Source organism: Leucopleurus acutus, assembly GCF_964270905.1.
Source record: "Leucopleurus acutus genome assembly, chromosome: 14".
Lineage (NCBI taxonomy): Eukaryota > Metazoa > Chordata > Mammalia > Artiodactyla > Delphinidae > Leucopleurus > Leucopleurus acutus.
This window is the reverse complement of record NC_139156.1, coordinates 56027366-56052925: the sequence shown is the minus strand read 5'-3', so window position 1 is coordinate 56052925 and position 25560 is coordinate 56027366. Positions and strand designations below refer to the sequence as shown.

Sequence of the window (25560 nt, the reverse complement as noted above, 5' to 3'; positions counted from 1 at the left end):
AACAGGATGAAATCAGCCATAAGTTAGCAAGCATTTAATTCCTGGTTTCTAAAATAAAATGTCCCAGTATGTCCAATGCCGGAAGTTGCCACTTGTTGCAAAAATAATTACGGGGGAATAGGAATGACTTCTTTTTTCAAGGAAAAAAAAAAAGTTAGATTGCTTTCTTGATAATTATTAAGTAGAGGTCTACCAAATTTGACAACATTATACAAAGCCCTCTTTTTCTTTTTTTCTTTACTGCCAGCATCATCTGTTAACCACAGTAGTTTCAACCCAAATGTTCCTGAACAAAGGCTCTTAAGAATCAGAGTCCAACTGTTTCTACCTACCCAGAGGGAAATAAATTATTCTTGCTATTAAATCAGCCCCCTTGACTAGAAAGATTGCTTGCTGGTGTGAATTAAGCATAGAAACCTGTCGTGGAGTTTGCACCGTCTAATGTGTTCAGGAAGGGTATGCAAAGGTGTGGTTTGGGGCTGACTCACCTAGGAGTGAAGGGGCAAGGACAGAAGAGGCAGCTTTCACTGTGCCCCCCAAACCCAGCTCCACCCCAAAGTGCCAGCCCCTCTTCAGTTGTCCAGAGGGACCCTGGGAATGTCAGGCTGATACATGTAACCAGAGTAGATGAGGATGTAAATACTGCACATTGGGGAACCAGATCTTTAGGATCTAGGGGCTAAAATGAAAAAAAGATCCACATTTAGGAGCTTTGATTTAAAATGATAGGCTCTCAAAATGGAAACATCTAGTTAAAGAAAACTAGAACCAGCGGGATTTCCATTTGAAAATGGAAGTGATTTGAAATGCCCATGAAAATGTTGTTCAGATTTCCCAGCAGCTTTCATAGAGGTGGAGTGGGAAGGCTTCAGAACACCCTCACCTTTGAACACTCATAATATCTCCACTAGCACACCTAAGACACTTGAATTTAAATATAATTACATTCTTTCATATGGACAGTTAACATTTGCCTAAAATGTCAGTAAATGCATTTTTTAGAAAGCTTTGCTATTATTATTAATCAGAAACATAAAATGTAAACTGTGTGTTTGCTATGTGTACCCAGCATCAAGTGAAGCCCCAGTATTTCCCACTGGACTGCCGCCCTGACCCTTCCTGTAGAGAATTCTAGAATTGTCACTGCCTCTGTAGCCTTCGATTAAGGATTTTCATAGATTTTATGGCCCCTGGTTTATTCACATGTGGCAGGATTATTGGTCACCTTCTGAATCCCTGTAACAGAAGTAATCATAAACGCTGTATTCCTATCTGTGTTCATATATGCTCAGTCCCAATTACAATACCCCCGAATAATGGGAGGAATAGGGCCAGTTCTTTGAGGAAAAATATGTTTTCAAGATGAGACTCAAGCTTCCCCATAAATTCTCATAAAAGGTTCATTTCTGCAGCCTGGCTAAATAAATCCACCATATAACAATAGAATCTGCTGGCTTCTTTCTGCTCCATGTTCAAATTCCGATGCCTTTCTCTAAGAACTACTGATTTCACAGAACTCAAGTTAAACTAGCTGTAGCTTTCACTGGGCAAGAGACCCAGCTTTCTCTAGGCAGCCTGAAATTTAAGTTTCCTCAAGTGGTTTCCCTGGAAAGATCGGTCCATGCCAAACAACACAGGACGAGAGCGTGATTTTCTCAATGTTTAGGGCCCTGGATGCGGGTGGATGGGGGGAAGGAGAACCATGCTCTGCAGACCCCGCACTGTCTAAACCAGCACAGAAGCGTCCAGGCTTGCATTTGGGCTGGAGGGCAGAACTCCTGCCGTTTAGCGTAGGGGAGATCTGGTCAGAGTTCCTCAAGCTACCTAGGCATTAAATACTCCACATCAAATCTGAACTGTAACAGCTGCAGGGGGACACAGAGACACGCAGTATTTCAAATACATCTTTTGTCCTAATCCCCTGAGCTGTAAAACCTGATACAATTAAGCATTTATATTTTGCAAGTGACGACTGACTGACTGATCTGCTCACCATGAGATTCAGGACCTGGCACGTGGCATTCTTGCAGTAGCCAAACCTGCGAACCTGTGGCTTCCTGCACTCCTCCTTCCCACCTCCCTCCTCTGCCCTCACTCCCCTACCCCGAGGCAGGCGGGTACAACCTCTCGTTTGCTAGTTCTCATAATAAAAACACTATCGCTGTTTCGCCCTGAAAACATCACATGTCAAAAGAACTCTGATTTTTCTCCTTCTCCCATCTAAAGTGGAAATCAACTTGTTCTCGTTGGAAAACCTCAGAGACCTGGGTGTTGAGAGAGTTCTCTGTGGCCCCCAGCCTCCTGGTTCCCTATCACTTACAATTCCCTCTTTATTCCTTCTCTGAACCCAACCTCCATACAAGGTACAGCTCAAGTATCGCCTCTTCCAGGAAGCCTCTCCTGGCCACCCCAGCCTGCAGGGAGCTCTCAGCACCTGTCCCCCGGCTGTGTCCATCCATCACACACTCATCCATGGGCGCTCGTCTCTCCCTGAGGATGGGTATTACTTGCTTTCACCAGACTGCAAACTCGCAGAAGGCAGCAGCTGCAGGGAAACAGGATCTTTTCCTCTGCATTTGAAAGTATTGCTATTAATCTTTTAATGAGCATATATTTGATCACATCTAATTGCACCATGCCTGGCACATTGGCACAAATACCCCAAGCTCATTAAACAGCTAGCTGATTAACCGGCTGGTGACCGATGGCAGAATTTTCTAAAAGGTAAGAGTAAATAAAACGTGGAAATGTCACGATATATTTCTTTCTTTCTTGGTGTTTATATCATATTCAGTGGGCAGAATAGAAGGGTGGTGGGAAGAGGATAGGCAGGAGAGGGGAAAAGGGCATTAGCTGGTACTGAGAGACAAGTTCTATCATTCCGATTTTAGAGTTGAGGAAACCGGGGTGAGCACTAAGCCCAAGGTCAGGCAGCTGGTAACTATCAAAAGAAGGAGGTAGGGGGCTTCCCTGGTGGCGCAATGGTTGAGAGTCCGCCTGCCGATGCAGGGGACACGGGTTCGTGCCCCGGTCCGGGAAGATCCCACATACCGTGGAGCGGCTGGGCCCGTGAGCCATGGCTGCTGAGCCTGCGTGTCTGGAGCTTGTGCTCCGCAACGGGAGAGGCCACAGCAGTGAGAGGCCCGCGTACCGCAAAAAAAAAAAAAAAAAAAAAAAAAAAGAAGGAGGTAGGCAGAAATCAACTATCTTGTCCCAAATCACATATCCAGCAAGTGGGTTTGACCCCAGACCTTTGCGACTCCACAGCTCACACCACCTGACATCACACAGCATCCTACCACTTGAACCACTCAAAAACAGGACCCCTTCGTGGAAAACATAGCCTCATACCCCAGCCCCGGCCTCCTGCAGGCTTGGCTGGCACTGGCCATCTGCACCTTCCACAGTCAGCTACTGAGGAAGATGGGGTGTGGGAGGGAAAGGGAAGCGGGTGGTTTCCTGGTGTTCAGAGAACAATGGGTGGCACCCTCTCTTTCAGATCCCATAGCTCCTTTGCCTTGATCTTACTGCCACACAGACCAGGGGCAAGCCAGCTATGCAAAACCAAAGGGAGATGCTCAGGAGTTGCTGGCACTTAAAAGGAACACCCTAAGAGCATCCTGAGGAAGGTCCAGGCCATACCCACTATGGTGTCCATCAAGGCCAAGAGACATCTGGCTTGTTGCACCCTAAATTGTCCTTCTCTGCATTTGGTGCTTAACTCTTCTCCCCACCCTGAAATTGCTTTTACGATCCCCAGCGGAAACCTGAATGAGAGCATTAAAGGGCTCAGTGCCCCCATGTCTTTTCCCTATTCTGATTTGGATTAGGCGTGGGGAGTGGGGAGAGCAGTCATCAGTTTGCCTGGCATGGCAGAGGGCAGACTCATTCCTATATCCATGGAGACTGCAGAATACCCTTTGTGAAGAAGGAGCGATGGAGAGGAAGCGCCCACAAAGGCCCAAATCCTAACATTAGCTGGCAAGATGTGGCCCACCTACAATTCTATGATTTGGCAAAAATCAGAGACGTTCCAGTGACTGAGCCCGAAGTTGGGATAAGAAGTTATTCCAGCCTGTGGTGTGGAGAATGGGGTTGCTGGGGGTCCCCAGTCATCAGACTGAATCAGAAGCACCCCCGCTCACCTACCAAAAAAAAATGCAGATTTGGGGGATCTACCCCAGATATTAGAATCTGGAGATGGAACCTAGAGTCCTCTGTTTAATAAGCTCCCCAGGAGGCTCTTAATTAGCCAGCCTTCATCTACCACATCCTCCAAGCTGATCCCAACTGCATGAGGCCCCGGCATCGAAATCCTGGTACTGTAACTTGTCTGCTAGGTGGCTTTGGAAGGGGACACCAATGTCCTCTGAGTCTCAGTGTCCTCCTTCATAAACCAGGGACGGTAATATTCACCTAATCGTCACTGGATTTTTGTGAGGATTCAGTGAGAAAATGTAAGTGACATATTTAGAAATGATACTGCATTTTGTCTAAATTAGTTATTGCTTTTGGAACAAAGCTGCGTCTTCTGGTGATACACACGTGAAGGCCAAAGGCTGGTGCAGAGAAGCTGGTGCAAGTCTTTCCTGAGCCAGAGAAAGCGTCTCTCTGCTCGAAATTCTTAAAAAGCTCAACTTGGGGGCCTCCTGCCCCTCCTCTCTCTCCTCCTCCCACATCTGTTCTCTTGGGAAACGACCTCAGATTGCACCCGTTAATCCTGCCCCCTCAGCTTTTCACTGAATGACTCTCCCGGCTTCTGAAAAAACTCCAATCTTTTCGGTGTGGTGATCCTACCCTGCAAGGGGGCACTCTGCCAGCCCAAGGGAAGAGCAAATTTATTTCTTTTCATGCTTCAAGACGTTACCGGCTGCATATTGTTTTAATGCCGTGCATAATTACAGAGACGGCTCTGAAAATCTGTATACTTTATCAGTGCTTTATTATACCCAGAATATTCTCCAACTCTTTTTCTTCTACGTGAACCAGCTGAAAATACATTTTGGTGTCCTTCATGTCATCTTGAAATTGAATAGCCAATTCTTACTGCAATGAAAATACTTATGCGCCAGCCTGGTGATATACAACCCTACACTCTAATTACGGCTGTGCTTTAATTAACCTGAATTGAAGAGTGTTATCATTAAACTGCTGGTAACTCTGAGTTATGGCTTTTCTTTAATTTAAAGTAGAAAACACAGATAATTAAGCCTCCAGATAATCAAATGCTTGAGGAGAGCGTCAATGTTTTGGGATGTTCCTAAATCTCATTAAGTGTCCTTTCTTCATTGATTATTCCTACCTCTGCTGTATCATTGTGTTAAACGATTAATAGCAGTCAGTTGAACACATTCTCACTCACATCAGAAGTTTTTCATGATGGTATTTTGTTTTTTGTCTTTGTATTCCGGAAGCTGTACCGAACAAACACCAAATTCTCTGACAACAAGGTATGTCTGAGGGATCTTCTCCTTCTCGGAACATGTTGTCAAGGGAAATATTTACAGACTAGTGTCCAGCTCTTGAGCCGGCTCCAAAGGGCAAAGAAGTTTCACACACCCCACGGGTCAGGGTTGGCAGACTCACACATCGAGGGGGCCAGGCCCTGATGTAAACGCAAATCTGGCCAGTTTAAGACATCAGGGAGGGGAGGCCCTTCACTAAACCCCTCCTTACAGCACACTGGAGTCCCTTAGCATTCAGTAGAAATGCAAGTCCCGTGTTGGTTCATCAGATTTTCAAAAGAGGCCAGGAATCTAGTTTTTTTGTGAAGAACCCCTTTCTGAAACACTGGCGACTAACTGTTAAGAAATGAAACACCGTGTAGGACAAATACATGAGTCCAACTGACCCCACACGTATCCCAGCTGGAACTTCCAGAGGGAGCGGTTCTAACCTTCCAGGTTAATACTCTTAAAATGAACTCACTCAGTTTCCAGAAGCAAAATAAGAGAAGCGATGGGAAAGCAGGAAGGGGGTGGGGGGAGGGACATGGACTAAGGGATTTGCAAGGCAGCACTCATGTTGACACCAATCAAGCCCAGGAGACTCAAAGACAAGGAAGGGGACTTCACATACTCCACTGCTAATGCCTGAGGTGCCACAGGACTCCTCCAGGCGTTGGCAGTTCTGCTGTGGGCTCAGGCCACATCTACATCAGACCTAAGAGGCCTCAATTGCCTTTTCATATGACCAGCTTCTAATGTAAGTCCTGAATCCTCCTGGACTTTTTATCCTAGGCAGGCCACTCTCCAAGATAGAGAAAATCCCCTGGGACAGCCTCAGTGTTCCAGGACCCAGTGCCTCGGAATGGTTAACTCCTTTCCATGGCAGAATGAGAAATAGCTCTCAAAGAAAGGAACACATGGGAGTTACAATAGGGCATCCATTTTCGGAAAATAACTCCTTCGGAATCAATTACCTATGCCCTCTTCCAGTCCATTTAGCATTTAAACTTTCGCTTCGAGACAGGGTGAGAAATCTCAGTCAAACAGTCAAACCAGTTTGGATTGCTTAGGGCCTGGGCCCAGGGACAGGCAGGGTGCACCTGCTGTGCTCACTGACAGAAGTCACTGACGGGTAAACACCAAGCTACCAGGTGCCCTGGCCCCCCTCTGCTGTGCACAGAACAGCAAACTATGAGACAAAGGAACCCAAGAGCCCCCCAGGATTGTCCTCTTCAGGACGCCCTTTCCAGAAGGTGGGTTGGTTTCCAGGCAGGTAGACAGCACAAGGGAAGAGCTCTTCTTCCTCAGCCCAGTGAGTTCCCAGGTTCCCCTGTTTCTTCCCAGTTTTTATCCATGAGACTGAGTTTACCAAATTCTTTGCTCAGTGTCCAAGTACAGGGCTTCATGTCTCAGCATTCCCAGGGAGTCTGTGTTTTCATAAGGACAAAGTGCCTGTTTGACTTACATCCAACATCTGGGCTTCTAGGTGGGGAATCTGAGGCATCGTCCTGGTGGAAGTTTCTTGGGGTCTGGGACACCTGGAGCTCCTGACGTCATACCCCTTAAATGATCACCTGTTCTACCTCGAGGGGTCGTGCAGGCTGGGGCTACCCCTTGCTCAAATCCATCTTGCTGAGCCAGTATAAGGAGATGCTAAGTCCTTTTATTGTTATAACATACCAGCTGTCCACCTCGGGGCTAAACCACTCAGGACTATTTCCAGGTCTCTCCGTGTACATTTGGTTCCACATTGCCTCAGGAAATAGTGAAAGCACTTTGAACAGTGGCTTCTCTGATGTCTTTATGATCTGACTTAATTGAAAGATTAAAATTTCTTTCATCAACGTGCTAGCAAGATTTGGTTTTGCCCTGGTAAAATCAGAGGCGTGGGTTCCTGCTACCCTTCATACATGTGTCTACGTCATAGGGGCGTAATTCAAGATATGCAGGAAAACTGCAGTTCATAATTCAGGTCAAATGACGAATCCAAGCCTGAGATTCTCAGGACTGGAGGGAAAGGAGAGCCAGCAGAAATCCCCGAGGCAGGGGCCACATAATGACCCATCTTCCCCTTCATCACAGAAGGCTGAGCACAGGACACTCGGTAATTGTCGAGTGTCCCCACTGTGCTGGCCATAGGTGGGGTGCATTTCCTTCCAGAGACACGTTAAATGTTTTCTGAAAGCCAAAGAGCATATGGTTAATGGTCACTTACTCACAAACAGTAGGGAAGGACAGACCCACGAAGGCACTGGAGAGATATTCTGTGTACATTTCATTTGAGACTCCTTCCAAGTAGTATTTCTGCCACGTGTCTTCCTCAATCTAAGGGAGAAGAACACAGGAGAAGGGTTTAAGATAGGATAGTAAAAGGAAAGTGGGGTTACCCCATCTGGCAAACAAATGAATGCACTGGTTGTGTCATGGCGACCTTCCTGAACAACCAGGAACATACCCCATCACCACATGAAGCTTCCATGCCCCTAAACTCACAGGCTAGACGGATGTCCCCTCTAAAGCACCACTTCTTCCTAAACCTGTATGACTTCCAAGAATGTGGAGGCATGGGCACTCATCCACAATTGATAAAAATTTTTGAGAGCAATTTTTAAATTGTTATCAAAATGTATAAAAGTACGTACTCTTTTACACAATTCCATTTTAAGTATTCATAGCAAAGACACAAGTAGATAAGTATACACATACACATGTACAAGAACATCCTTCTTGTTCTTAGAACAAGAAATTAGAAATAACCACAAATGGTAGGTTTATACCATGGAATACAGGGAAGCAATTAAAAATTATGATGAAAATGTATATATTTTCACAGAGAAATTACCTTAAAAGGCACATTACTAAATAGTGTGTATAGTCTGATCCTATTTTTAAATACCCTATAATTATCTGAATGTTCGTAAAGCCGCAGAAACATCTAGAAAGCTTTATACCAAAACAGTAACAGTTGTTATCTCTCAGATGTAGAATGACACTTTTTCTCTATAGATTTCTGTATTGTCTGAAGGCTTTTGCAGTGAGCATATATATATAACATGAAACAACATATCTATTTCTACTTTGGGGAAAAAGTAGATTTTTCCAACACCACCTTGAATATCACAAAAAGTAAAATGTAGGACTTCGCTGGTGGCGCAATGGTTAAGAATCCGCCTGCCAATGAAGGGGACATGGGTTCGAGCCTTGGTCCAGGAAGATCCCACATGCCGCGGAGCAACTAAGCCCGTGCGCCACAACTACTGAGCATGCACTCTAGAGCCCGTGAGCCACAACTACTGAGCCTGTGTGCCACAACTACTGAAGCCTGCGTGCCTAGAGCCTGTGCTCTGCAACAAGATAAGCCACTGCAACGAGAAGGCCACGCACTGCAACGAAGAGTAGCCCCTGCTTGCCGCAACTAGAGAAAGCCCGTGCGCAGCAACAAAGACCCAATGCAGCCAAAAATAAATTTAAAAAATAAATAAATAAAATAGAATAATTAAAAAAAAAGTAAAATGTAGTTTCAGAAAGGTCTTAACCAAAATGTCATTAATATGAGTTTTTTTTGGTCGTAATTAATCAAGTTCAACTGGTTTTCCCAACAGCCCTCTTCACGCTAGGTATTTCTGGAAAGGTTTTACCTTAGAATCGACCATTTAAAAGTATAAAGTAAAACCAACAAGAACGCTGAGCCCCTCTGGGAGCTTGGGGATGTCACGGATTCCCAAGGCAGGAAGACAGGCAGGCTGTGTGGTCCTTGGGTATCTGTAAGCTGCTGTCTCCCCAGTTCACTTCCACTGGAGGTTAGATAAGGGGGAGGATGAAAAGGAGCTTCCCAGTCAACTGGAAGTGGCTCTTAATAATGTCCTGTGCTGGTATTGAATTAAAAGGCATCTTGGGACTTCCCCGGTTGTCCAGTGGTAAAGAATCCACCTACCAATGCGGGAGACGCGAGTTTGATCCCTGGTTAGGGAACTAAGATCCCACCAGCTGCAGGGCAACTAAGCCCACGTGCCACAACTACTGAGCCCGCGCCTCAACTAGAGAGCCTGGGTTTTGCAAACTATAGAGCCCACGCACTCTGGAGCCCTCATGCCACAACTACAGAGCCAACGCACTCTGGATCCTGAGCGCCACAACTAGAGAGAGAGAACCCGCATGCCACAACTAGAGAGAAGCCCGTGTGCCACAACTAGAGAGAGAGGAGAAAAAAAAAAAAAAAATGTGCACGCTGCCAACTAGAGAAAAGCCCACACGCCACAACGGAGAACCCACATGCCGCAACTAAGACCAGACACAGCCAAAAACACAAAGGCATCTTGCTTATGACCCAATAGTCAGTTAACTGGGGGAAATGAAAGAGACTTGGAAACAGTGGGAAATGCACACCTACCATCTACTTGGTGATGTTCTGGAATACAAAAGCTAGGAATGATTTAGAAATAAATTGAATGCTCCCTGCTTCTATGCTACGTCTGTTTTGTGTTCTGGCTGGATTATAAGATTATGTGCGTTAACCTCATTAGTTTGTGCTGCTTCTAACCTACTACCACACGTTAGAAATGTGCTATGCAATACTGCTGGGTATGGGTTGTTCATCTAAAAAATTAGTCTTCCCCCGAGTGGGGTCTTTCAAAACAAAAGGACTCAACCTTTTCTACTGTTAAACTTCATGATTTTAAAAATTAACTGCTATGTGTTTAGCTAAACACAAACTTTTTAATTTCCCCGACTCATAAGATTTCAACTTATTTTTTCAAATAAAAGATATTCTTGACTTCATAAACAAAGGTTATTAATTCCAACTAATTTGAAGAAAGCTTAGCCTGCATTAGTAAACAGTTTGAAATATATAATATTTGGGGCACTATGTTATCATAATTTTTTATTGGTAAATAGGATAGTATCTGAGGGATTGCCAATTATAAATCCTCATAGTTGAGTTTTATGGGCAAATAGTTTTCTTGAAGTAGAAGAATTCAGCCTATTCTTTTAGCAGGGACATTCCTTTTATAATATGTTGCTTATGTTGCTAATTTAAATATTCCACTTGGCTTTCAAAAATAATGAAAATATGAAGCTTTATCTCAATTGATTGTTGGTGCTATTCCTCAATTAATATGACTTTAATTTGGTTCTTTTAGTTATGGTCATTATTTTCATGCCTCTATGTTCTAACGGAACTACTCTTGAGACCAAATTTTATTGTAGGTTCGTCACTAAACTTTTTAAGTAGAAATAAATTCTTTTTAGGATACAAATATTATATTCATGTTTCTTTTGAATTTAGCATAAATTGTTCATTGATTTATTGATTCAGCAAATAATTTTTAGCATATTCTGTGTCTTATGAGCCATTCTAGTTACTGACTGAATTTTATTTAAACTGGAATTTATTTTCCATATTTTTCTCTTTGCCAGAAAAAGCATCAGATATACCTGTCTAAGATATATCTGACGATATATATCTGACTTTTGCTGATTTTTTTTCCACATTTCTTTTCCTGAAAGTTTGTGGCTGATCTGAAATGCTTGAGGACTAAAAGTCAAAAAACTGGGGAAAAAAAAATGAACAGAACTTTTCTGGAAAGCAAAATGCCTCTTCCACAGACATATGCAGATGCTCAGATGGTATGTATAATGCGAGATGCAGAAGTACTGAATGGACTGACTAAAAGCTGAGGAGTTTAAATTCATTGTTACAACCCTTTAAGATTTCTACATCTTTAACACAATTTCCCTATTGATAAGTTAACAAATTTTTCAGGTTCTCATAAATGTCCCCCCCCAACACCCACAAAAACTTACTGAAAATGATTTAAATGGTAAAATGGTAAATTTTGTTATATGTATTTTACCACAAGTAATTTTTTTTAAAAAAAAACAATACGTATATTATAAGGAGAATCAGTAATTATAATTAACACTTACACCCTTTAATCCTTAAGGGCAAGAATGACAAGTTGTGGCAGAACGACGACAGGAACAGGTTATCACATCAGGAGAGTCAGGGATAGAGCACCCAGCCTTAAGACACTGTAATGTGTCACAAACTCAGACAACAGAACCTCAATCTTCACCCCGAGGCAAGGGCTTCAATTACCCCTTCTTATCAAAGTTTACCTTTCTAAGTCTCAAGCACGGCACCTTTCACTTATTTTCAAAAAAGCAAAAGCAAAATGCACATTCCTTTTAGTTTTGTTAGCCATAATCAAATACATTCTTAGGGAAGGAAAAATTAGTATAAAATACAATACGTTGAGTTTAAAACACTTGACAGTGAACAAAGAGATCTAGAGACGGTAGAATGAGTTACTGTCATTATAAGTCCCCTTTAACAGAGGCACAGAGAGGTTAAGTAACCCACTAAAGGTTACAAAGCCAATGAGTGGTACAAACAGGATTCAGAGTTCATACTGTTAACCACCCACCATATTATCTCTTGCTAGAGACTGACAAGGTAAATATATAGAGAAGCAGTGGTGCTAGGATTTTGGGGGGCTTGGAGGGTTTGTGGAATATAAGTACCTAAGAGGAAAAGCTCCTCAAGAACGCAAGATCTTAAACCCTGGAGCCCCTGAAGTCCGTGAGAAGTAATACTGATTTTAAGTCGAGCTGAAAGGAGAGTTCAGACCTCCTCTCAAAGCACGACGGCATCATTTCTATTCTATAAAATGGAACCATCCCAGCCTACAACTTCTTGCCTAAAATAGTACATGCTGTTCTCCACATTTGTGTTGTCGAAATATTTTTAACTGTAATGTGAATACACACTTCCCAGCAGAAAAGTGAAAGAATGGGACCAAAATGACTTAGGGAAAGGTGCCAAAATTAATTTGCCAGCCATTCAACCATCAGTCAAAGGCAAAGCATTTCCTGAGGCAGCAACTTCTCCTCTGGCTGTCACATCAAACCCCCGCTGCTTCAGAAGAGCACCTAGCAAAGATGAGCAGGTGATGTGCTCTGGGTCCTTATTCATCAAACACTCGCAGATCTTCAGTGAGAAAAGAGATCTGAGCCGTGGGACTCGCTCGTCCACACTTCTCATGGTCTTATTTATCTGCCCTTCATTATCTAACTTTTCAACCAGTCTAGTTCAATCCCTTAAGTAAACAGTTGTACACCAATCTGGGGGCCGATGGCTCCGCCACCAAAGGCACCATCAAACTGGAAACATCAGCCTTGGCTCTGGGGGAAGTAACACCTTCTTGCTCCCAGATTTTGCATGTGTTACTAACGGTGGGTCAGTAACGACACCTTTTATATTTTATGCTTTCTCTGATTAGGGTGAAACTGTGTTTCTCTAACGCTAACAGCCCAGTGAATGTGAAAAATCAACCATCCCAGCTGCGGTATGTTATAGTCACGGTGATTTCTGTTTCCAGCAGAGTCTGAATAACTGTGTTGATTACAGCCAAATAATTTTGCAGAAGTCCATCCCTACCTCCAGAGTCGTATAAATAATTCCAAAGACTATCATATACCAATCCTTATTTAACTGAAAACAAGTACATTGTTTTAATCCAAATGTACGTTATGTTGTGCACATCAAATATAAGGAACTAAGAGGAAATTATAAAAATCAATAACCATTATGTTAATAGCTGCAATAAGAAGAGGTGAGTTGTAACATACATACCAGCATTGCCCAAAACTGGTAGTAGAAGACTATTTATTGTAATAGCAGGTATTTATTACATTTATGATTTTAAAAAAATCTATCCAAATTCTCAATATTCTTGCTCTAAAGGATGTATAGTTTTAAATCATAAGTCCTTAATTAGAATCAATTAGCTACATCTGAATGAATATTTATACATATAAATTACACAATACATTGTCACTGTCCTTTGTAATGTGACAGTCTAAAACAGAGCGCACTGACAGGAACTGGCCAACGTATCTGAGATTCCACAAAAACATATTTACGCCCACAAAAAACAGAGAACACCCACAGAATGTGTCAAGCTCTTAATTACAGTAATAAACATGGAATCAGCATTGATGGGCTCTAGGGCGATGAGCGTATGGGCTGGTCACTAAAATGAGTGGGGTCCTTTATCCCCACCCCTCAACGGCATGCTCTGCCACTGGGAAAAATCTGATTCAATGTTGCATCTAATCATTTCTTGCTGGAAAGAACAATGCTAAGGACAACTGATTGTTAAGAAGACTTTATCACAGACCCAGTTCCTGGATTCTCTCTCTCCTCCTTTATTTCCCTCTATGTTCCAATGTTAACAAACTTGCCGCAGTTCTTACCAGTGGGCATGCGGCTCTTTCTCCCTCTTCCTCGCCTCAACATAAACTCGTAGAATTAAAAAACAAAACGTTTGAGTCTTGCTAGCTTAGCTCCTCACGAGTGCCAGAACAGAGAAAGCCTCGCTGCACAGCTTTCTGGGGGGTGGAGGAAACTGGTGATAAAGTTGAAAACAAAGGAAAGAAACAGAAGAGGTGCGAAACCAACAGTGATTTGCACCTTTTCAGAATATCTCTCTTCTCTGTGCCAAATTGCATTATCAACGCTGTCCTTCTGGGATGTGGACTCAGGTCGGCTGTCCTTCCGAGAACAGCACTGGATTTCAGGGACCCCATAACGATTTGGCATTCCACAATTATGGCCTATTTCAGATCGTATTTTCCAGAATGTGAGAATAGAACGAAAGGATCTCAGATTTTTCCAAAGGCTTTGGGACAATGTCAATTAAAACACATTATTTGAAATTTGATGGAATGCAAGATAACTGGTTGCTTCAGCACTGAACGAATAAATAAACAACTCCAGAGATTAATTCTGGGGTGGACTTCCCCTGAATCTCTTAATCCCAGACTAGTGGGCTGCAGGCTATCAAATGAGATTTCTTCCATCAAGCATTATGAAAAAAAACATCAGCCCACATGAAGTGTTCAGAGCGAGAGCAACAGACCACACCACGTGCAAAAGAGTTAGCAGACAGGGTATTTTCCCCCCTGCTATGTTACCCCAACTTAGATTACCTCTGAAAACACAGAATGCCAGAGGAACTGAAGTTAAAGGAAGGGTTAACAGAAAGAGTGATATGAGAACTTTTAAAAATAATTATCATTTATAAATTATTTCAGAAAGTGTGGCCTATGTGGCAGGAAATCGGTATTTTAATACGTAGGTAGGTTGTTCTACCCTTTTCTTTTTTTCCTCTCCAATGTAGAAAAGGTATTTATGCTTAAGTGTTGCCAGGCCTTTTTAAAGATGGGTCTATTCACTATCTGTCCAAATAGGACTTTGGTTTTGCAATCTTGATAATAGTTAAGAACATCCTCACTTGTGCTTCAAATAATAAGGTTCTTAAAATACTACTAAAAATAATTCTCATCTGGGTAGGGCAAGCAGCAAGTAAGTGTTCTCAAGCAGACGCCTGCCAAGCAATCCTCAGGAGAACAATTCAGTCCCTGGCAGGCAGGATTTTCCAGAACAGAGCTTCTCAACCCATTTGGGGTGAGAGACCTGGGTTTTACTTTTATTTCTAGTATCCATCGTTTTGCAGACTCAAACTTCTGCAAAATCTAACAGAAATGATTTCCAAAAAAAAAGAATAGACAAGACATGCAAAATACAAGTCCAGAATTTCTATCACTAGATTCAACCAATATATAATTAATCTGGCAAATTGCTCTAAAAGTTCCTAAGCATTCCTCTCATTTTCCGTACTTGCCACTTCGTGGACGAGTAGCAAACAGTTCATGGCACCCATCCACAGACTGCATTTGCAGTTGTGCTGGTCCTACTCTATCTTACAAACCTTACTTCTCACAATTTCCCCCAAATTCCAGTAAAGTAGGATTATCCCCAACTAAGATTTCCCAAAGTAGCCTCGACAGAACTTACTAACAGGTGTCACCTTGAACATAAGAGAGGGAAGAGGGAGTTCTATGGTGTCCCCATTAAAATATAGGTTTTTTGAAGGCAGAAAAATTCACCTGAGTCTCCAGAGTTTGGAACAGTGCATGGAACATAGCAGTAGCTCAATATCTGCTGAATGGATGAAACACATTTGGGAAGTGCTGGATTTCACAAAGTCAAACTGGGGAGTTTTTTAGTGCAACTCAAGAGTATTTCACGTGTTACTATGAATTGTAAATCTCCAAAGGGAAAACATGGTACTAAGTCACAGAATCCTTTATTTCAAGGAGCAGCTCATGGAGACCAGCAATGCTATTCTAAAAACTTCCTCCCTCTGATCTCCCCACCACTTCGTTTCCCTGATCCTACTGTCAGAAATCTCTCTGTGGCAATTTTCAGCTGTCAAGATCCAACTCTACCTGTAAGTTCCCATCGTATGCCACCTCGTCTGTGAGGACTTTCCTCATCTCCCCAAATTGATGTGCTCTGCCCTGCCTTAATGGGAACACAAATCATGCCCACCTCTGGTGAGCTTGGGACGGCTAAAAGAGATAATGGATAAAGAATGCTTAGAACATTCCCTGGTTGGCAGTACGCACTCAGTAGGCGTTAGTTGTCATGAGCTACCGTCATAGTAGCTGAGTCTTCTAACATCTGACAAGAACTATAATAAAGTGGAATTCTGGAACACGAGACCCTCCCTTAGGCATTCAACTTTGAATCTTCTAGAACAAGCAGCATACTACCTTATGAGGTGCTTATAAGAGGTGCTTAATTAATATTTGTTGAATTGAACTCAGCAAGAAAAAACTGGAGAAAGAGATACAAAGAAACGAGCACAATTTTTCCAGGCATCTAATCACAAGTCAGTGCTGATAACTTCATAGCATTTAGTGTTGACCATGAAAGGAACCAATTTCTGCCCCCCGAATGCTGAAAAATTCTGCATTCTTGGCATCTCATAGGGAACGTGTAGAGTCGGGTGATTTTTAAACTTCCCAGAACACTTCCTACTGAGCAGTACATTTCTGGGAAACTTTGTCATCACAGAACATCTTGGGCTACTTAGCAAGTGGCTTATGGTTTTCTAAATTCTAGATCCAATACCTTGGAGGCTTGAATTTGAAAGAAGGGACTCTCAGGAACTGCTGTATTTGCCACAAAACAACTGTTTGCTATTAACTAATTAAGAACTGGGAGAAAAAGAAAGGAGTTAGATAGAAAAGCATTTGAATCAGCCCGGGAATTATGAGGTTTCTTTTAATAAGACAAACCATTAGAGAATTACCTAAGCGTTTGCAAAATCTTCAATATTTTGGACAGTTTGGGGAGAATCCCACTGCATCCACTGACGTTAACACAGGATAGTTTCTCACCAGTGGGCATGTCTAAGGCTGTGAGTCCAGTGCTCCCCAAACTCTGAAGAGCATGTAAATCACCCAAGGGTGTTAGTAAAATGTGCTTTCTGTAGTCCTGGGGTGGGGTCTAAGATTCTGCATTTCTAACAAGCTCCCAGGCAACAGGAATACTCCCCGAACATGGACCACACGTACAGCAGCAAAGGTATTCCCAAAGAGAGTGAAGAACACGGAACAAGTATTCTCTTTGAGGACCAGAGAATCAATCATGGCCCAAAGGATTTGAATAAGAGATGCAAAAGGATGCTTTCTACGAGTATCACTAACTGTTGGAGTCAGTTACAGAGAAAGCCTGTAGATAATTAAGCACAAGATGGGTATCCCAGTGTTTGGGTTGCTGTGCTAATTAGTCTAAACAATATTTCAGGGATCCAGATTTATCTACCCAGTTTCTCTCCATTGATCCAATGATCCCAATAATAACTTAGTCTCCCCTGCAATGTGGGCTGTGTAAAGAGAGAACAATGACACAGCTATATTTAATTCAGTTAAAGTTTCAGAAAATGGCTATTTGTATCCTTAATTTCTATTTAACTTTTCCATTTTAGGACACAGTGTTGAGTGTGAGGACAAAAATGTTTGCCAACTCAGTCCTGTTTTAGTGACAGCAGATTCTGGATACTTATGTCTCGTATCGCTGTACAATACGGCCTAATGAAGTCGAGCCAAAGAGACTAGATTTCATTTCAGAGCAAAGGGCAGCCATCAACTTTTGCTTTCTGGCTGAACAGAGCCAGTCAAGCCGTGAGCATATATTCTGCTAGTTTTAGGTATCAGGGTGATTGGGAAGCCACATGGGTTGGGAGCCAGGTACCCAAGGTAGAGGCACCCGCTTTATTGTGTATTCGCTGTTACCTGGAAAAATCTCTTGCCAGCTAGAGAGTATTTTCACAGGAAGTTAGAAATGACTTGAGATTCCCCTCTGTGGCTTCCTGGAGTGGATTTTAGGCCTCCTCAAAATGACATTTGGTTCAGAGACTGAAAGGGGACAGCTTATAAATTGCTGAGGTATTTAGCTGGCCTGAGCAGTTTCTGTTTAAGAGGGGCCGTGATTCTGAGTGCAGCAGCAATGTAGGAAGTACCAAAGCACATGCAGCCTCTGGGTTCAACTCCCAGCCTCACTGAACGTCCCTGGGCCAGTTGTATAACCTCTCCAAGCCTCAATCCCCTCACCTGCAAAATGAGAGCGACAATAGTACCTACTTCCTAGGAAGACAGATGAAATGAGGTGATCCGTGTAAAACACCTAACATAGTGCCTGGCAAATACCTAATGTTTTCTGAGTGCCTCCTATGTGATAGGTGTGTGATAGGTACTTTGGCGGCTTAATCACACTAAGAGGTGGCACTTACTGAGTGTGTATCCTGGAGATGCTCTAGAAATGCTCTATCATAAATAATGAGTGTTGGTGATGGCGATGGTGATGGAGATTACGAAGACATCTCTACCACTCGCACAAGGGAACACAGCCAGTTAGACGTTGGGCCAGTGATTCGTGCCTTCCTATTGCTTAGTTGCTACTGGAAAAACCTGGAACATCACTAATCAACAAATGATCCTCTGGACTGAGGAGAAAAACTAAGTACCTTGAGTTTATCCCCAAAAGACAGCAGTGTTCCCTGGAGCTCCTCCCTCCCCCTCCCCTTCCCTAGTGGCCAGCAAATTCACTCTGAATAGATAGGATGATAAGAGAGAAGTTAGGTATTTGGAGGAACTGACTGTCTCCCCAAAGAGGAGAAAGGTCATACGTGGATATAAAGACCCAGCCTGGTCTCCTGAAAGGAGCCCTGAGACAAAACGACTCTGATGGGTAGACTGGATTAGCTACTTCCAATTTCTGGGCTTGACTCTTGCCTACATCCTTCCAGTGGAGACTCACTAGATTCTACTTTCATCTTTCATCCTCCCTCCTAGCAAATGGCTTTCCTCTTTGTTTGCCAGGTATCAGTTCAGACTGATTCTGAACTGATAACCTGGCACATCCCCGGTCCATCAGAAAGGCGTGCTAATACCCTGATGCTTGTTCAAACATTATTTTTAAAAGTACTTGTTTAACTTGTATTTGGAGTAGAGGCTGAGTGCTGGGTGGGGATGAAAGAGAGAAGAATGACCACAGGTCAGAGCCCTCTATTGCCCTCAGCAATTCACTCCTGGCCCCAATTTTGCATACTCCCCTCAGCAAAAGAAAAGCCTTGCAATTAAGTGGATGCGACTTTTTAGAAGGCAAATTAGAAAATATCTGTTGTTACTTGAACGTGGAGTAACATGTTCAAGGGAACTCATTCCTCCTATCCCCAAGAGTTTCCCTAAGTATTCCTTCCAACCACAAACTGTATGCCTCCTGAGAAGAGTTCTGGAAGGCACATTTCCTCCTTCTTGCTGCATTTCTTGGAAGATTTCAGCCCTTGTTATAGTTCAGTATTCCCAGAAAATTGCCAGGATGGTATCCTACAGTTGGTTTAAGATGAGAAGAAAGAGAAGACGCGTGATAATCCTGCTTGGTCAAGGAGAGGTCTCTCTGTTCCTGTGCCCATTGGTTCTATGAGCAAGTTCAAGTCCACAGTACATATCAATCCTCCAGGCAGGAGCCGGGAGGTCACTACGCTCTCTGAGTTCTCCACAGGTAACACAGCCCAGCACACAGCTGTTCTCCTTCCAGGCACTGCCACTGCAGGGCTCTGTCCTGGGCAGGGCTGCACTTGCTGGCTGGACATTCATTACGTATGGAAAAGAACAGCCAGCAAGTCTCCATTCACTGAGAGGCCTGGGAAAAGCCAGACAGGTGCATCCAGGTTTCACCTGTACATGCAGGTAAAATCTTCTAGCTGTGGGGGTAAGGGACAGGAAGGTTGAGGGAGACCCAGTGTCACTTAGGCTGATGAACAATGCTGCTGCCCTAGAAAATGTACTCAGGCAGAAGATTCTACTAATTCTGTATCTCACCACAGAGTTCCAGGGACCTCCCCCAATATCAGTCATTTACAAAGATTTTGGCAACACGAAATTATATGTAATTTACACCACCCTAGAGAGTGGCTTTAGATTAGGTTCATCCCTCTGTGTTCTCCCATCAGTGACCCAATCCTAATCCAGTGTCAGATCTCATCACAGATAGAAACCCAAACAGTACCACCAACCCCTAAGGAATAAGAAGGGAGTGACGTACCGTCATGTACTGGTAATCTTTCCAACAATCTGCTAGGCTCTTCCACTTTTTACTGTGGGTGGATATGAAGCTCAGAAAGCTTGGGCAAACAGTGCAAGGTCTTACAACAAATCATGTCCTAATTCAGAGGCTTACAACACCCCCCCCAACCCCAGCCTTCCGCCCACTGCACGGCTTCACAACTCCCCTCACACTTCACGAGTGAGGGAGAACAGGAAGGGTGAGGCTGTGCTGGCACATCTGAATAACATAGTGTTCCATGGATATATCTGGACAGGGGGACACCATCCAAGATCTTTGGATGATCAAGTCTAATACCTAAGCCAAATTCTGAAAGAGGTACCAAATATTCCTCTTTCACTGATTTTTTCCTCACTAGTCCATTTAAGGAGAAGAAAAAATAACCAACCATTAAGATAAATGGCCTTCTCACTGCCAAACTTTAGCTGAAACAGGAAACCAATAGAAACTCCTTAAGAAATGATATTTATTTTGTCAGTCTAGGAAAAAAAGGAGAAACTAATTAAATCCATTGTCCTAAAAAGCAACACCATAAATATGGAGGCTAGGCATAAACATAGACTTCTCTTTGCAGACTGACCACAACAAAGGGCTTTTGCACCCCCAGGTCAGTGGGCATAGAGCTGTATGTTAGTTTTTGGTGGGCAGAGATACTCTACCTGCTGACACGGTATGGGGGAAAGGGAGGAAGTGATACCTCTCACTTATATAATGTCAATTAATTCCATCCACTTCCCAGCCTACTTCCCATCCCCTAGTGTACTCAAAACACAGCATCAAGGCAGGCAGGACACCCGTATTTCTTAGTACTTGAAACCCTAATCAGTGGGCCTGCATCACTCTCGCTACCGTGGGATACATGTGGCAGCTGATTAAAAACTACAAAAATTACACCCAGTTGAAAGGTTTTACTGCATGCCATTTTTCAAGATGGCAGATGGATGCCTAAAATTGATCTCAGCCTCATTTTACAGGTGTCCCAAAGTTTCTCTAAATCAGCCACATGACTCTGAAGTGGAAACGGCCACCTCCCATTGTTCTACCAGGAGATGCGCAGGATTCCACAGTAATGCAACTTGCCAGGTTATGTTATTCACAGTCTCTGATGAAAAGGTGAATTACTTCAAACTCACCCCAAAGAGAGTGATTACTGAATACACTAAAAGGACATGATGATGATGATGACACTGCCTTAGAGGCAATATTCTCCCTGGTCCAGCTATAAAGGACAAACGTAGAATATTGTTTCTAAAGTGATATCTGGTTTTCGGGCTCTGGATAAAATAGAATGAGGACACTCCACCCTGTGTCCTTCCTTGATTGCATCTATTAAACCTGGGCAAAATGCACGGAGCAGCTATTTGAAGTCTCTGAGACAAACGGTAGCAAACAGATTAGGGAAAATGACCAGAATTGGAAGTCCCACCAAATCCGCAGTGAGTTTACCATTGTTTTTGCTCTGGTATCCTCTAACCTGACTTTGAGGAAGCCCAGAAGCTGTAAATGAAGACAAGAATGTGGAAAGACAAAGCCCCAAGAGAAGCTCTCATTCTGGCTCGAAGACCAGTAGAGGCAATTCCTAACACTCAGAGAGAATGGGGACATCATGGTTTGGGTTCTTTTTGCTTTTCTTCTCTTTTCTTGCATCTGCACCCCTAAGACACCCAGTGCCGGCAGTAGCAGCAGTGGCAATGGGAGATAAAAGGAGGTAGGAGAAACTTTTCTGGCAAGAGGGTCTGAGGTCCAAAGATGGTGAGGCAAAGCCCTATTGTTTTTTGTCTCTCTTCGTCCTCCCAGTGGTTTGCCCAGGTGAGGACACAGTAGCAGAAAGTGTACAACAAACCAGGGTAGCTAAAGCCCCAGCTTTCTGGTCAGAGGACAGAAAGGAAAACTCCATGGAAGCTCATATTCCCCTGGAGATCACAGAGAAAGAGGACTTAAGAAAGGAGTCCCTCACAATTACTTATGAACTCCTGGGCTCCCCCTGAGCTGTGCAAGGATGAAAATGACCCTACACAGCATATATAGATTTTGAGGACTAAAGCATAATATGAACTATCACCCAGTTTGAGATTGACGTGGGACAGGTCCAAACAGCACTGCCAACGTTTTGAAAATTCAACTCATATTGGAATTACAACCCATAGAAGCTTGGCCACAATTTCACTCTAAAATAAAACAGGTCATTACATGCCACAATAAAATTATCAGTGTGTTTGCAAGTTTTAAACAAGACCCAGAATTTCATAATAACAAAACAAAGTGTCGAGAATACAATAAAAAAAGTACTTGGCATATGAATAACTAGAAAAAAGAATCTCAACTTGCATCCAATGCCTACATGGCACAAACATTAGAATTATCTAACAAGAGCCTAAAGTAGCTATTATAAAATGTTCCAATAACTAAGAGACAACACTTTTGTAAAGAATTGAAAGACAGAAAGCCTTAGTAAAGAAACAAGATAAAAATAATTATGTGAAAATTCTAGAATTGAAAAATATAATAACTAGCACACTCAGGGGACAGGCTCAATAACAGGATGGAGATGAAAAAGGAAAGAAGCAATAAACCTGAAGCTAGATCAATATAAATTGTACAAGTTGAACAACAAAGAAAAAATATTGAAAAAAAATGAATAGAGCCTCAGGGCCCTGTGGTATATTCAAAAGTCCCACATTAGTGTCATAGGAATTCCAGAAGGAGAGGAGAAAGAGTATGGTACAGAAAATATATATGAGGAAATAATGAATGGAAACTTCCCAAATTCTATCAAAGACAAACCTAGAGATTCAAGAATCTCAGGCCCAGCAGAATAAACCCAAAGAAATAATGCTTAAACTCAGTGTAATCAGATGAGAGAAAACTAAAGTCAAAAAGAAAATCTTGAAAGTAACCAGAGAAAAGTGACTCATTACTTATAGGTTAACAATTCAAATGACTATAGATTTCTCACCTGAAACAATGGAGGCAAGAAGGAAGTGAAACAACATACTTAAAGTCCTGAAAGAGAAGATTATTCAACCCAGAATTCTGTACCCACCAAAAATGTCCTTCAGGAATGAAGATGAAATAAAGACATTCTCAGATGAAGGAAAATTGTACTTGCTGCCAACAGACTGATCTAAAGGAATTGCTAAAGGAAGTTGTTCAGAGAGAATGGAAATGATTCCAAGGGGAAAGATGGAACATCAGGAATGAAGAGAGAACAACAGAGATGGGAAATATCAGAATAAATATAAAAGACTATACTTCTCTTGAGTTCTTTAAAATACGTTTGATGACGGAAAAGAAAAAGTTATAGCATTGTCTGATGGCGTTTTCAACAACGCAAGTATAACAAAAAATGGGGAGGGTAAAGAGACCTATAGGATTACGCTGGAGAATCACTGAATCTAAGTAGACTTGGAGAGTTAAGTAGGTACATGACAATCCCACGGGCAATCAGTTAAAAGACCACATAAAGTTATATAATAAGAAACACTGTAAATGAAATGAAATCTAAAAATATTCAAAATAACCCAAAAGAAGAAAATAAAGAGGAAAGAGGAGAACTAAAACAGAGAAAATCGACAGAAAACAAATAAAATATTAGATATAATCCAAACATATCTATAATTACATTTTATATAAATGGTCTAGTACACCTTTTTTTTTTTTTGCGGTACGCGGGCCTCTCACTGTTGTGGCCTCTCCCATTGCGGAGCACAGGCTCCGGACGCGCAGGCTCAGCGGCCATGGCTCACGGGCCCAGCCGCTCCATGGCATGTGGGATCTTCCCGGACCGGGGCACGAACCCGTGTCCCCTGCATCTGCAGGTGGACTCTCAACCACTGCGCCACCAGGGAATCCCCTAGTACACCTTTTAACGAATGGAGATTCACAGAATAATTTTTTTAATTGACCCAACTATAAGCTGTCTATAAGGAAATCACTTAGAATTTAAAGATATATTTTTAGTTTGGTTCAAACAAAAAAATCATGAGAACAGATACATTTTTTTCATGAAAACACTAATCAAAAGAATTACTGGGGCTTCCCTGGTGGCACAGTGGTTGAGAATCTGCCTGCCGATGCAGGGGACACGGGTTCGTGCCCCGGTCCGGGAAGATCCCACATGCCGCGGAGCGGCTGGGCCCGTGAGCCATGGCCGCTGAGCCTTTGCGTCCGGAGCCTGTGCTCCGCGACGGGAGAGGCCACAACGGTGAGAGGCCCGTGTACCGCAAAAAAAAAAAAAAAAGAAATATTGAGTGGGTCTATTAAATCAGATCTGAAGTCTTCCAGATTTAAGAACAAAGAAAATTGCCAAGGATATTAGGGGCAATATATAATGACAGAAAGTTCAGTTCATCAAGAAAATGCAACAATCCAAACATATATATCCTCAGCAGAGTTTCAAAATTCACAGAGCAAAACTTGATAGAACTAAAATAAACAAATCCATAATTATAGCTGGAGACTCAGCACTCATCTCATTGTCATGGGTAGAACTAGTAGACATAAAATCAGCAAGGGCACAGAACGGAACACCATCCACCACCTGGCCCTAATGAACATTTATAAAACACTCTACCCAACAATATATCAGGATATATATTCTTTTTAAGCTCCCATGGAACATTCACCAAGATAGATTGTATAAAACACACTAACAGGGCTTCCCTGGTGGCGCAGTGGTTAAGAATCCGCCTGCCAATGCGGGGCACATGGGTTCAGGCCCTGGTACGGGAAGATCCCACATGCTGCGGAGCAACTAAACCCGTGTGCCACAACTACTGAGCCTGTGCTCTAGAGCCCATGCTCTGCAACAAGAGAAGCCACCACAATGACAAGCCCGTGCACCGCAATGACAAGCCCGCACACCGCAACAAAGAGTAGCCCCCGCTCGCCGCAACTAGAGAAAAGCCCATGCGCGGCAACAAAGACCCAATGCATCCAAAAATAAAATAAATAAAATTAAAACACACTAACAAATTTAAAAGAAGTGAAATCATACAAAGTAGGTTCTCTTACCATAATGGAGTCAGACCATGAATAAATAATAGAAATATAAGAGGAATATCTCTAAATACTTGGAAATTAAGCAACACACATTTAAATAACCGGTGGGTCAAAGAAGAAGTCTCAAATGGAATTATAAAATATTTTTAACTAAATGAAAAAGAAAATACAAGATTTTAAAAATTGTGGAATGCACCTAAAGCAGTGTTAGAAGGAAATATATAGCATTAGATGCTTATATTAGAAAAGTATCAAATCAATAACCTAAGCTTCATTTAAGCTAGAAGAGTAAAGTAAACCCAAAGTAAGCAGAAAGAAAACAGAAAAATAAAGAAAATAATGCCACCAAAAAACTTTGAAAAGATCAGCAAAATTGACGTGTATAAGACTGACAAAAAATGAAAAACAAAAGGAAGGGAGGGAGGGAAACACAAATCAAAACATCAAGGACGAGAGAGAGGTTATCATTACAGACCCTGCAGACATTAGATAGGCAATAATAGAAAACTACAAACAACTTACATACATCAATTGAACAACTCAAATAAATTAGACTAATTCCTAAATTTTTCAAAAACCTCAAACTGCGGCAACTCACTCAGGATTAAATAAATAACCTAAATAGACTTA

General features: G+C 42.5%; 1 protein-coding gene across 22 annotated transcripts in view; it reads right to left on the bottom strand.

Annotated features, from left to right (window-relative positions):
* The window catches only part of KCNMA1 (potassium calcium-activated channel subfamily M alpha 1), a gene marked incomplete at both ends in the record, with an annotated part of 741342 nt that overhangs the window by 155519 nt on the left and 560263 nt on the right, over window positions 1-25560 (bottom strand). For all 22 annotated transcript variants that reach the window (XM_082854819.1, XM_082854826.1, XM_082854808.1 and 19 more), the window contains one exon: window positions 7663-7772. In XM_082854819.1, coding sequence (XP_082710945.1) covers window positions 7663-7772 — 110 coding nt within the window. The remainder of the gene's footprint in view (window positions 1-7662; window positions 7773-25560) is intronic.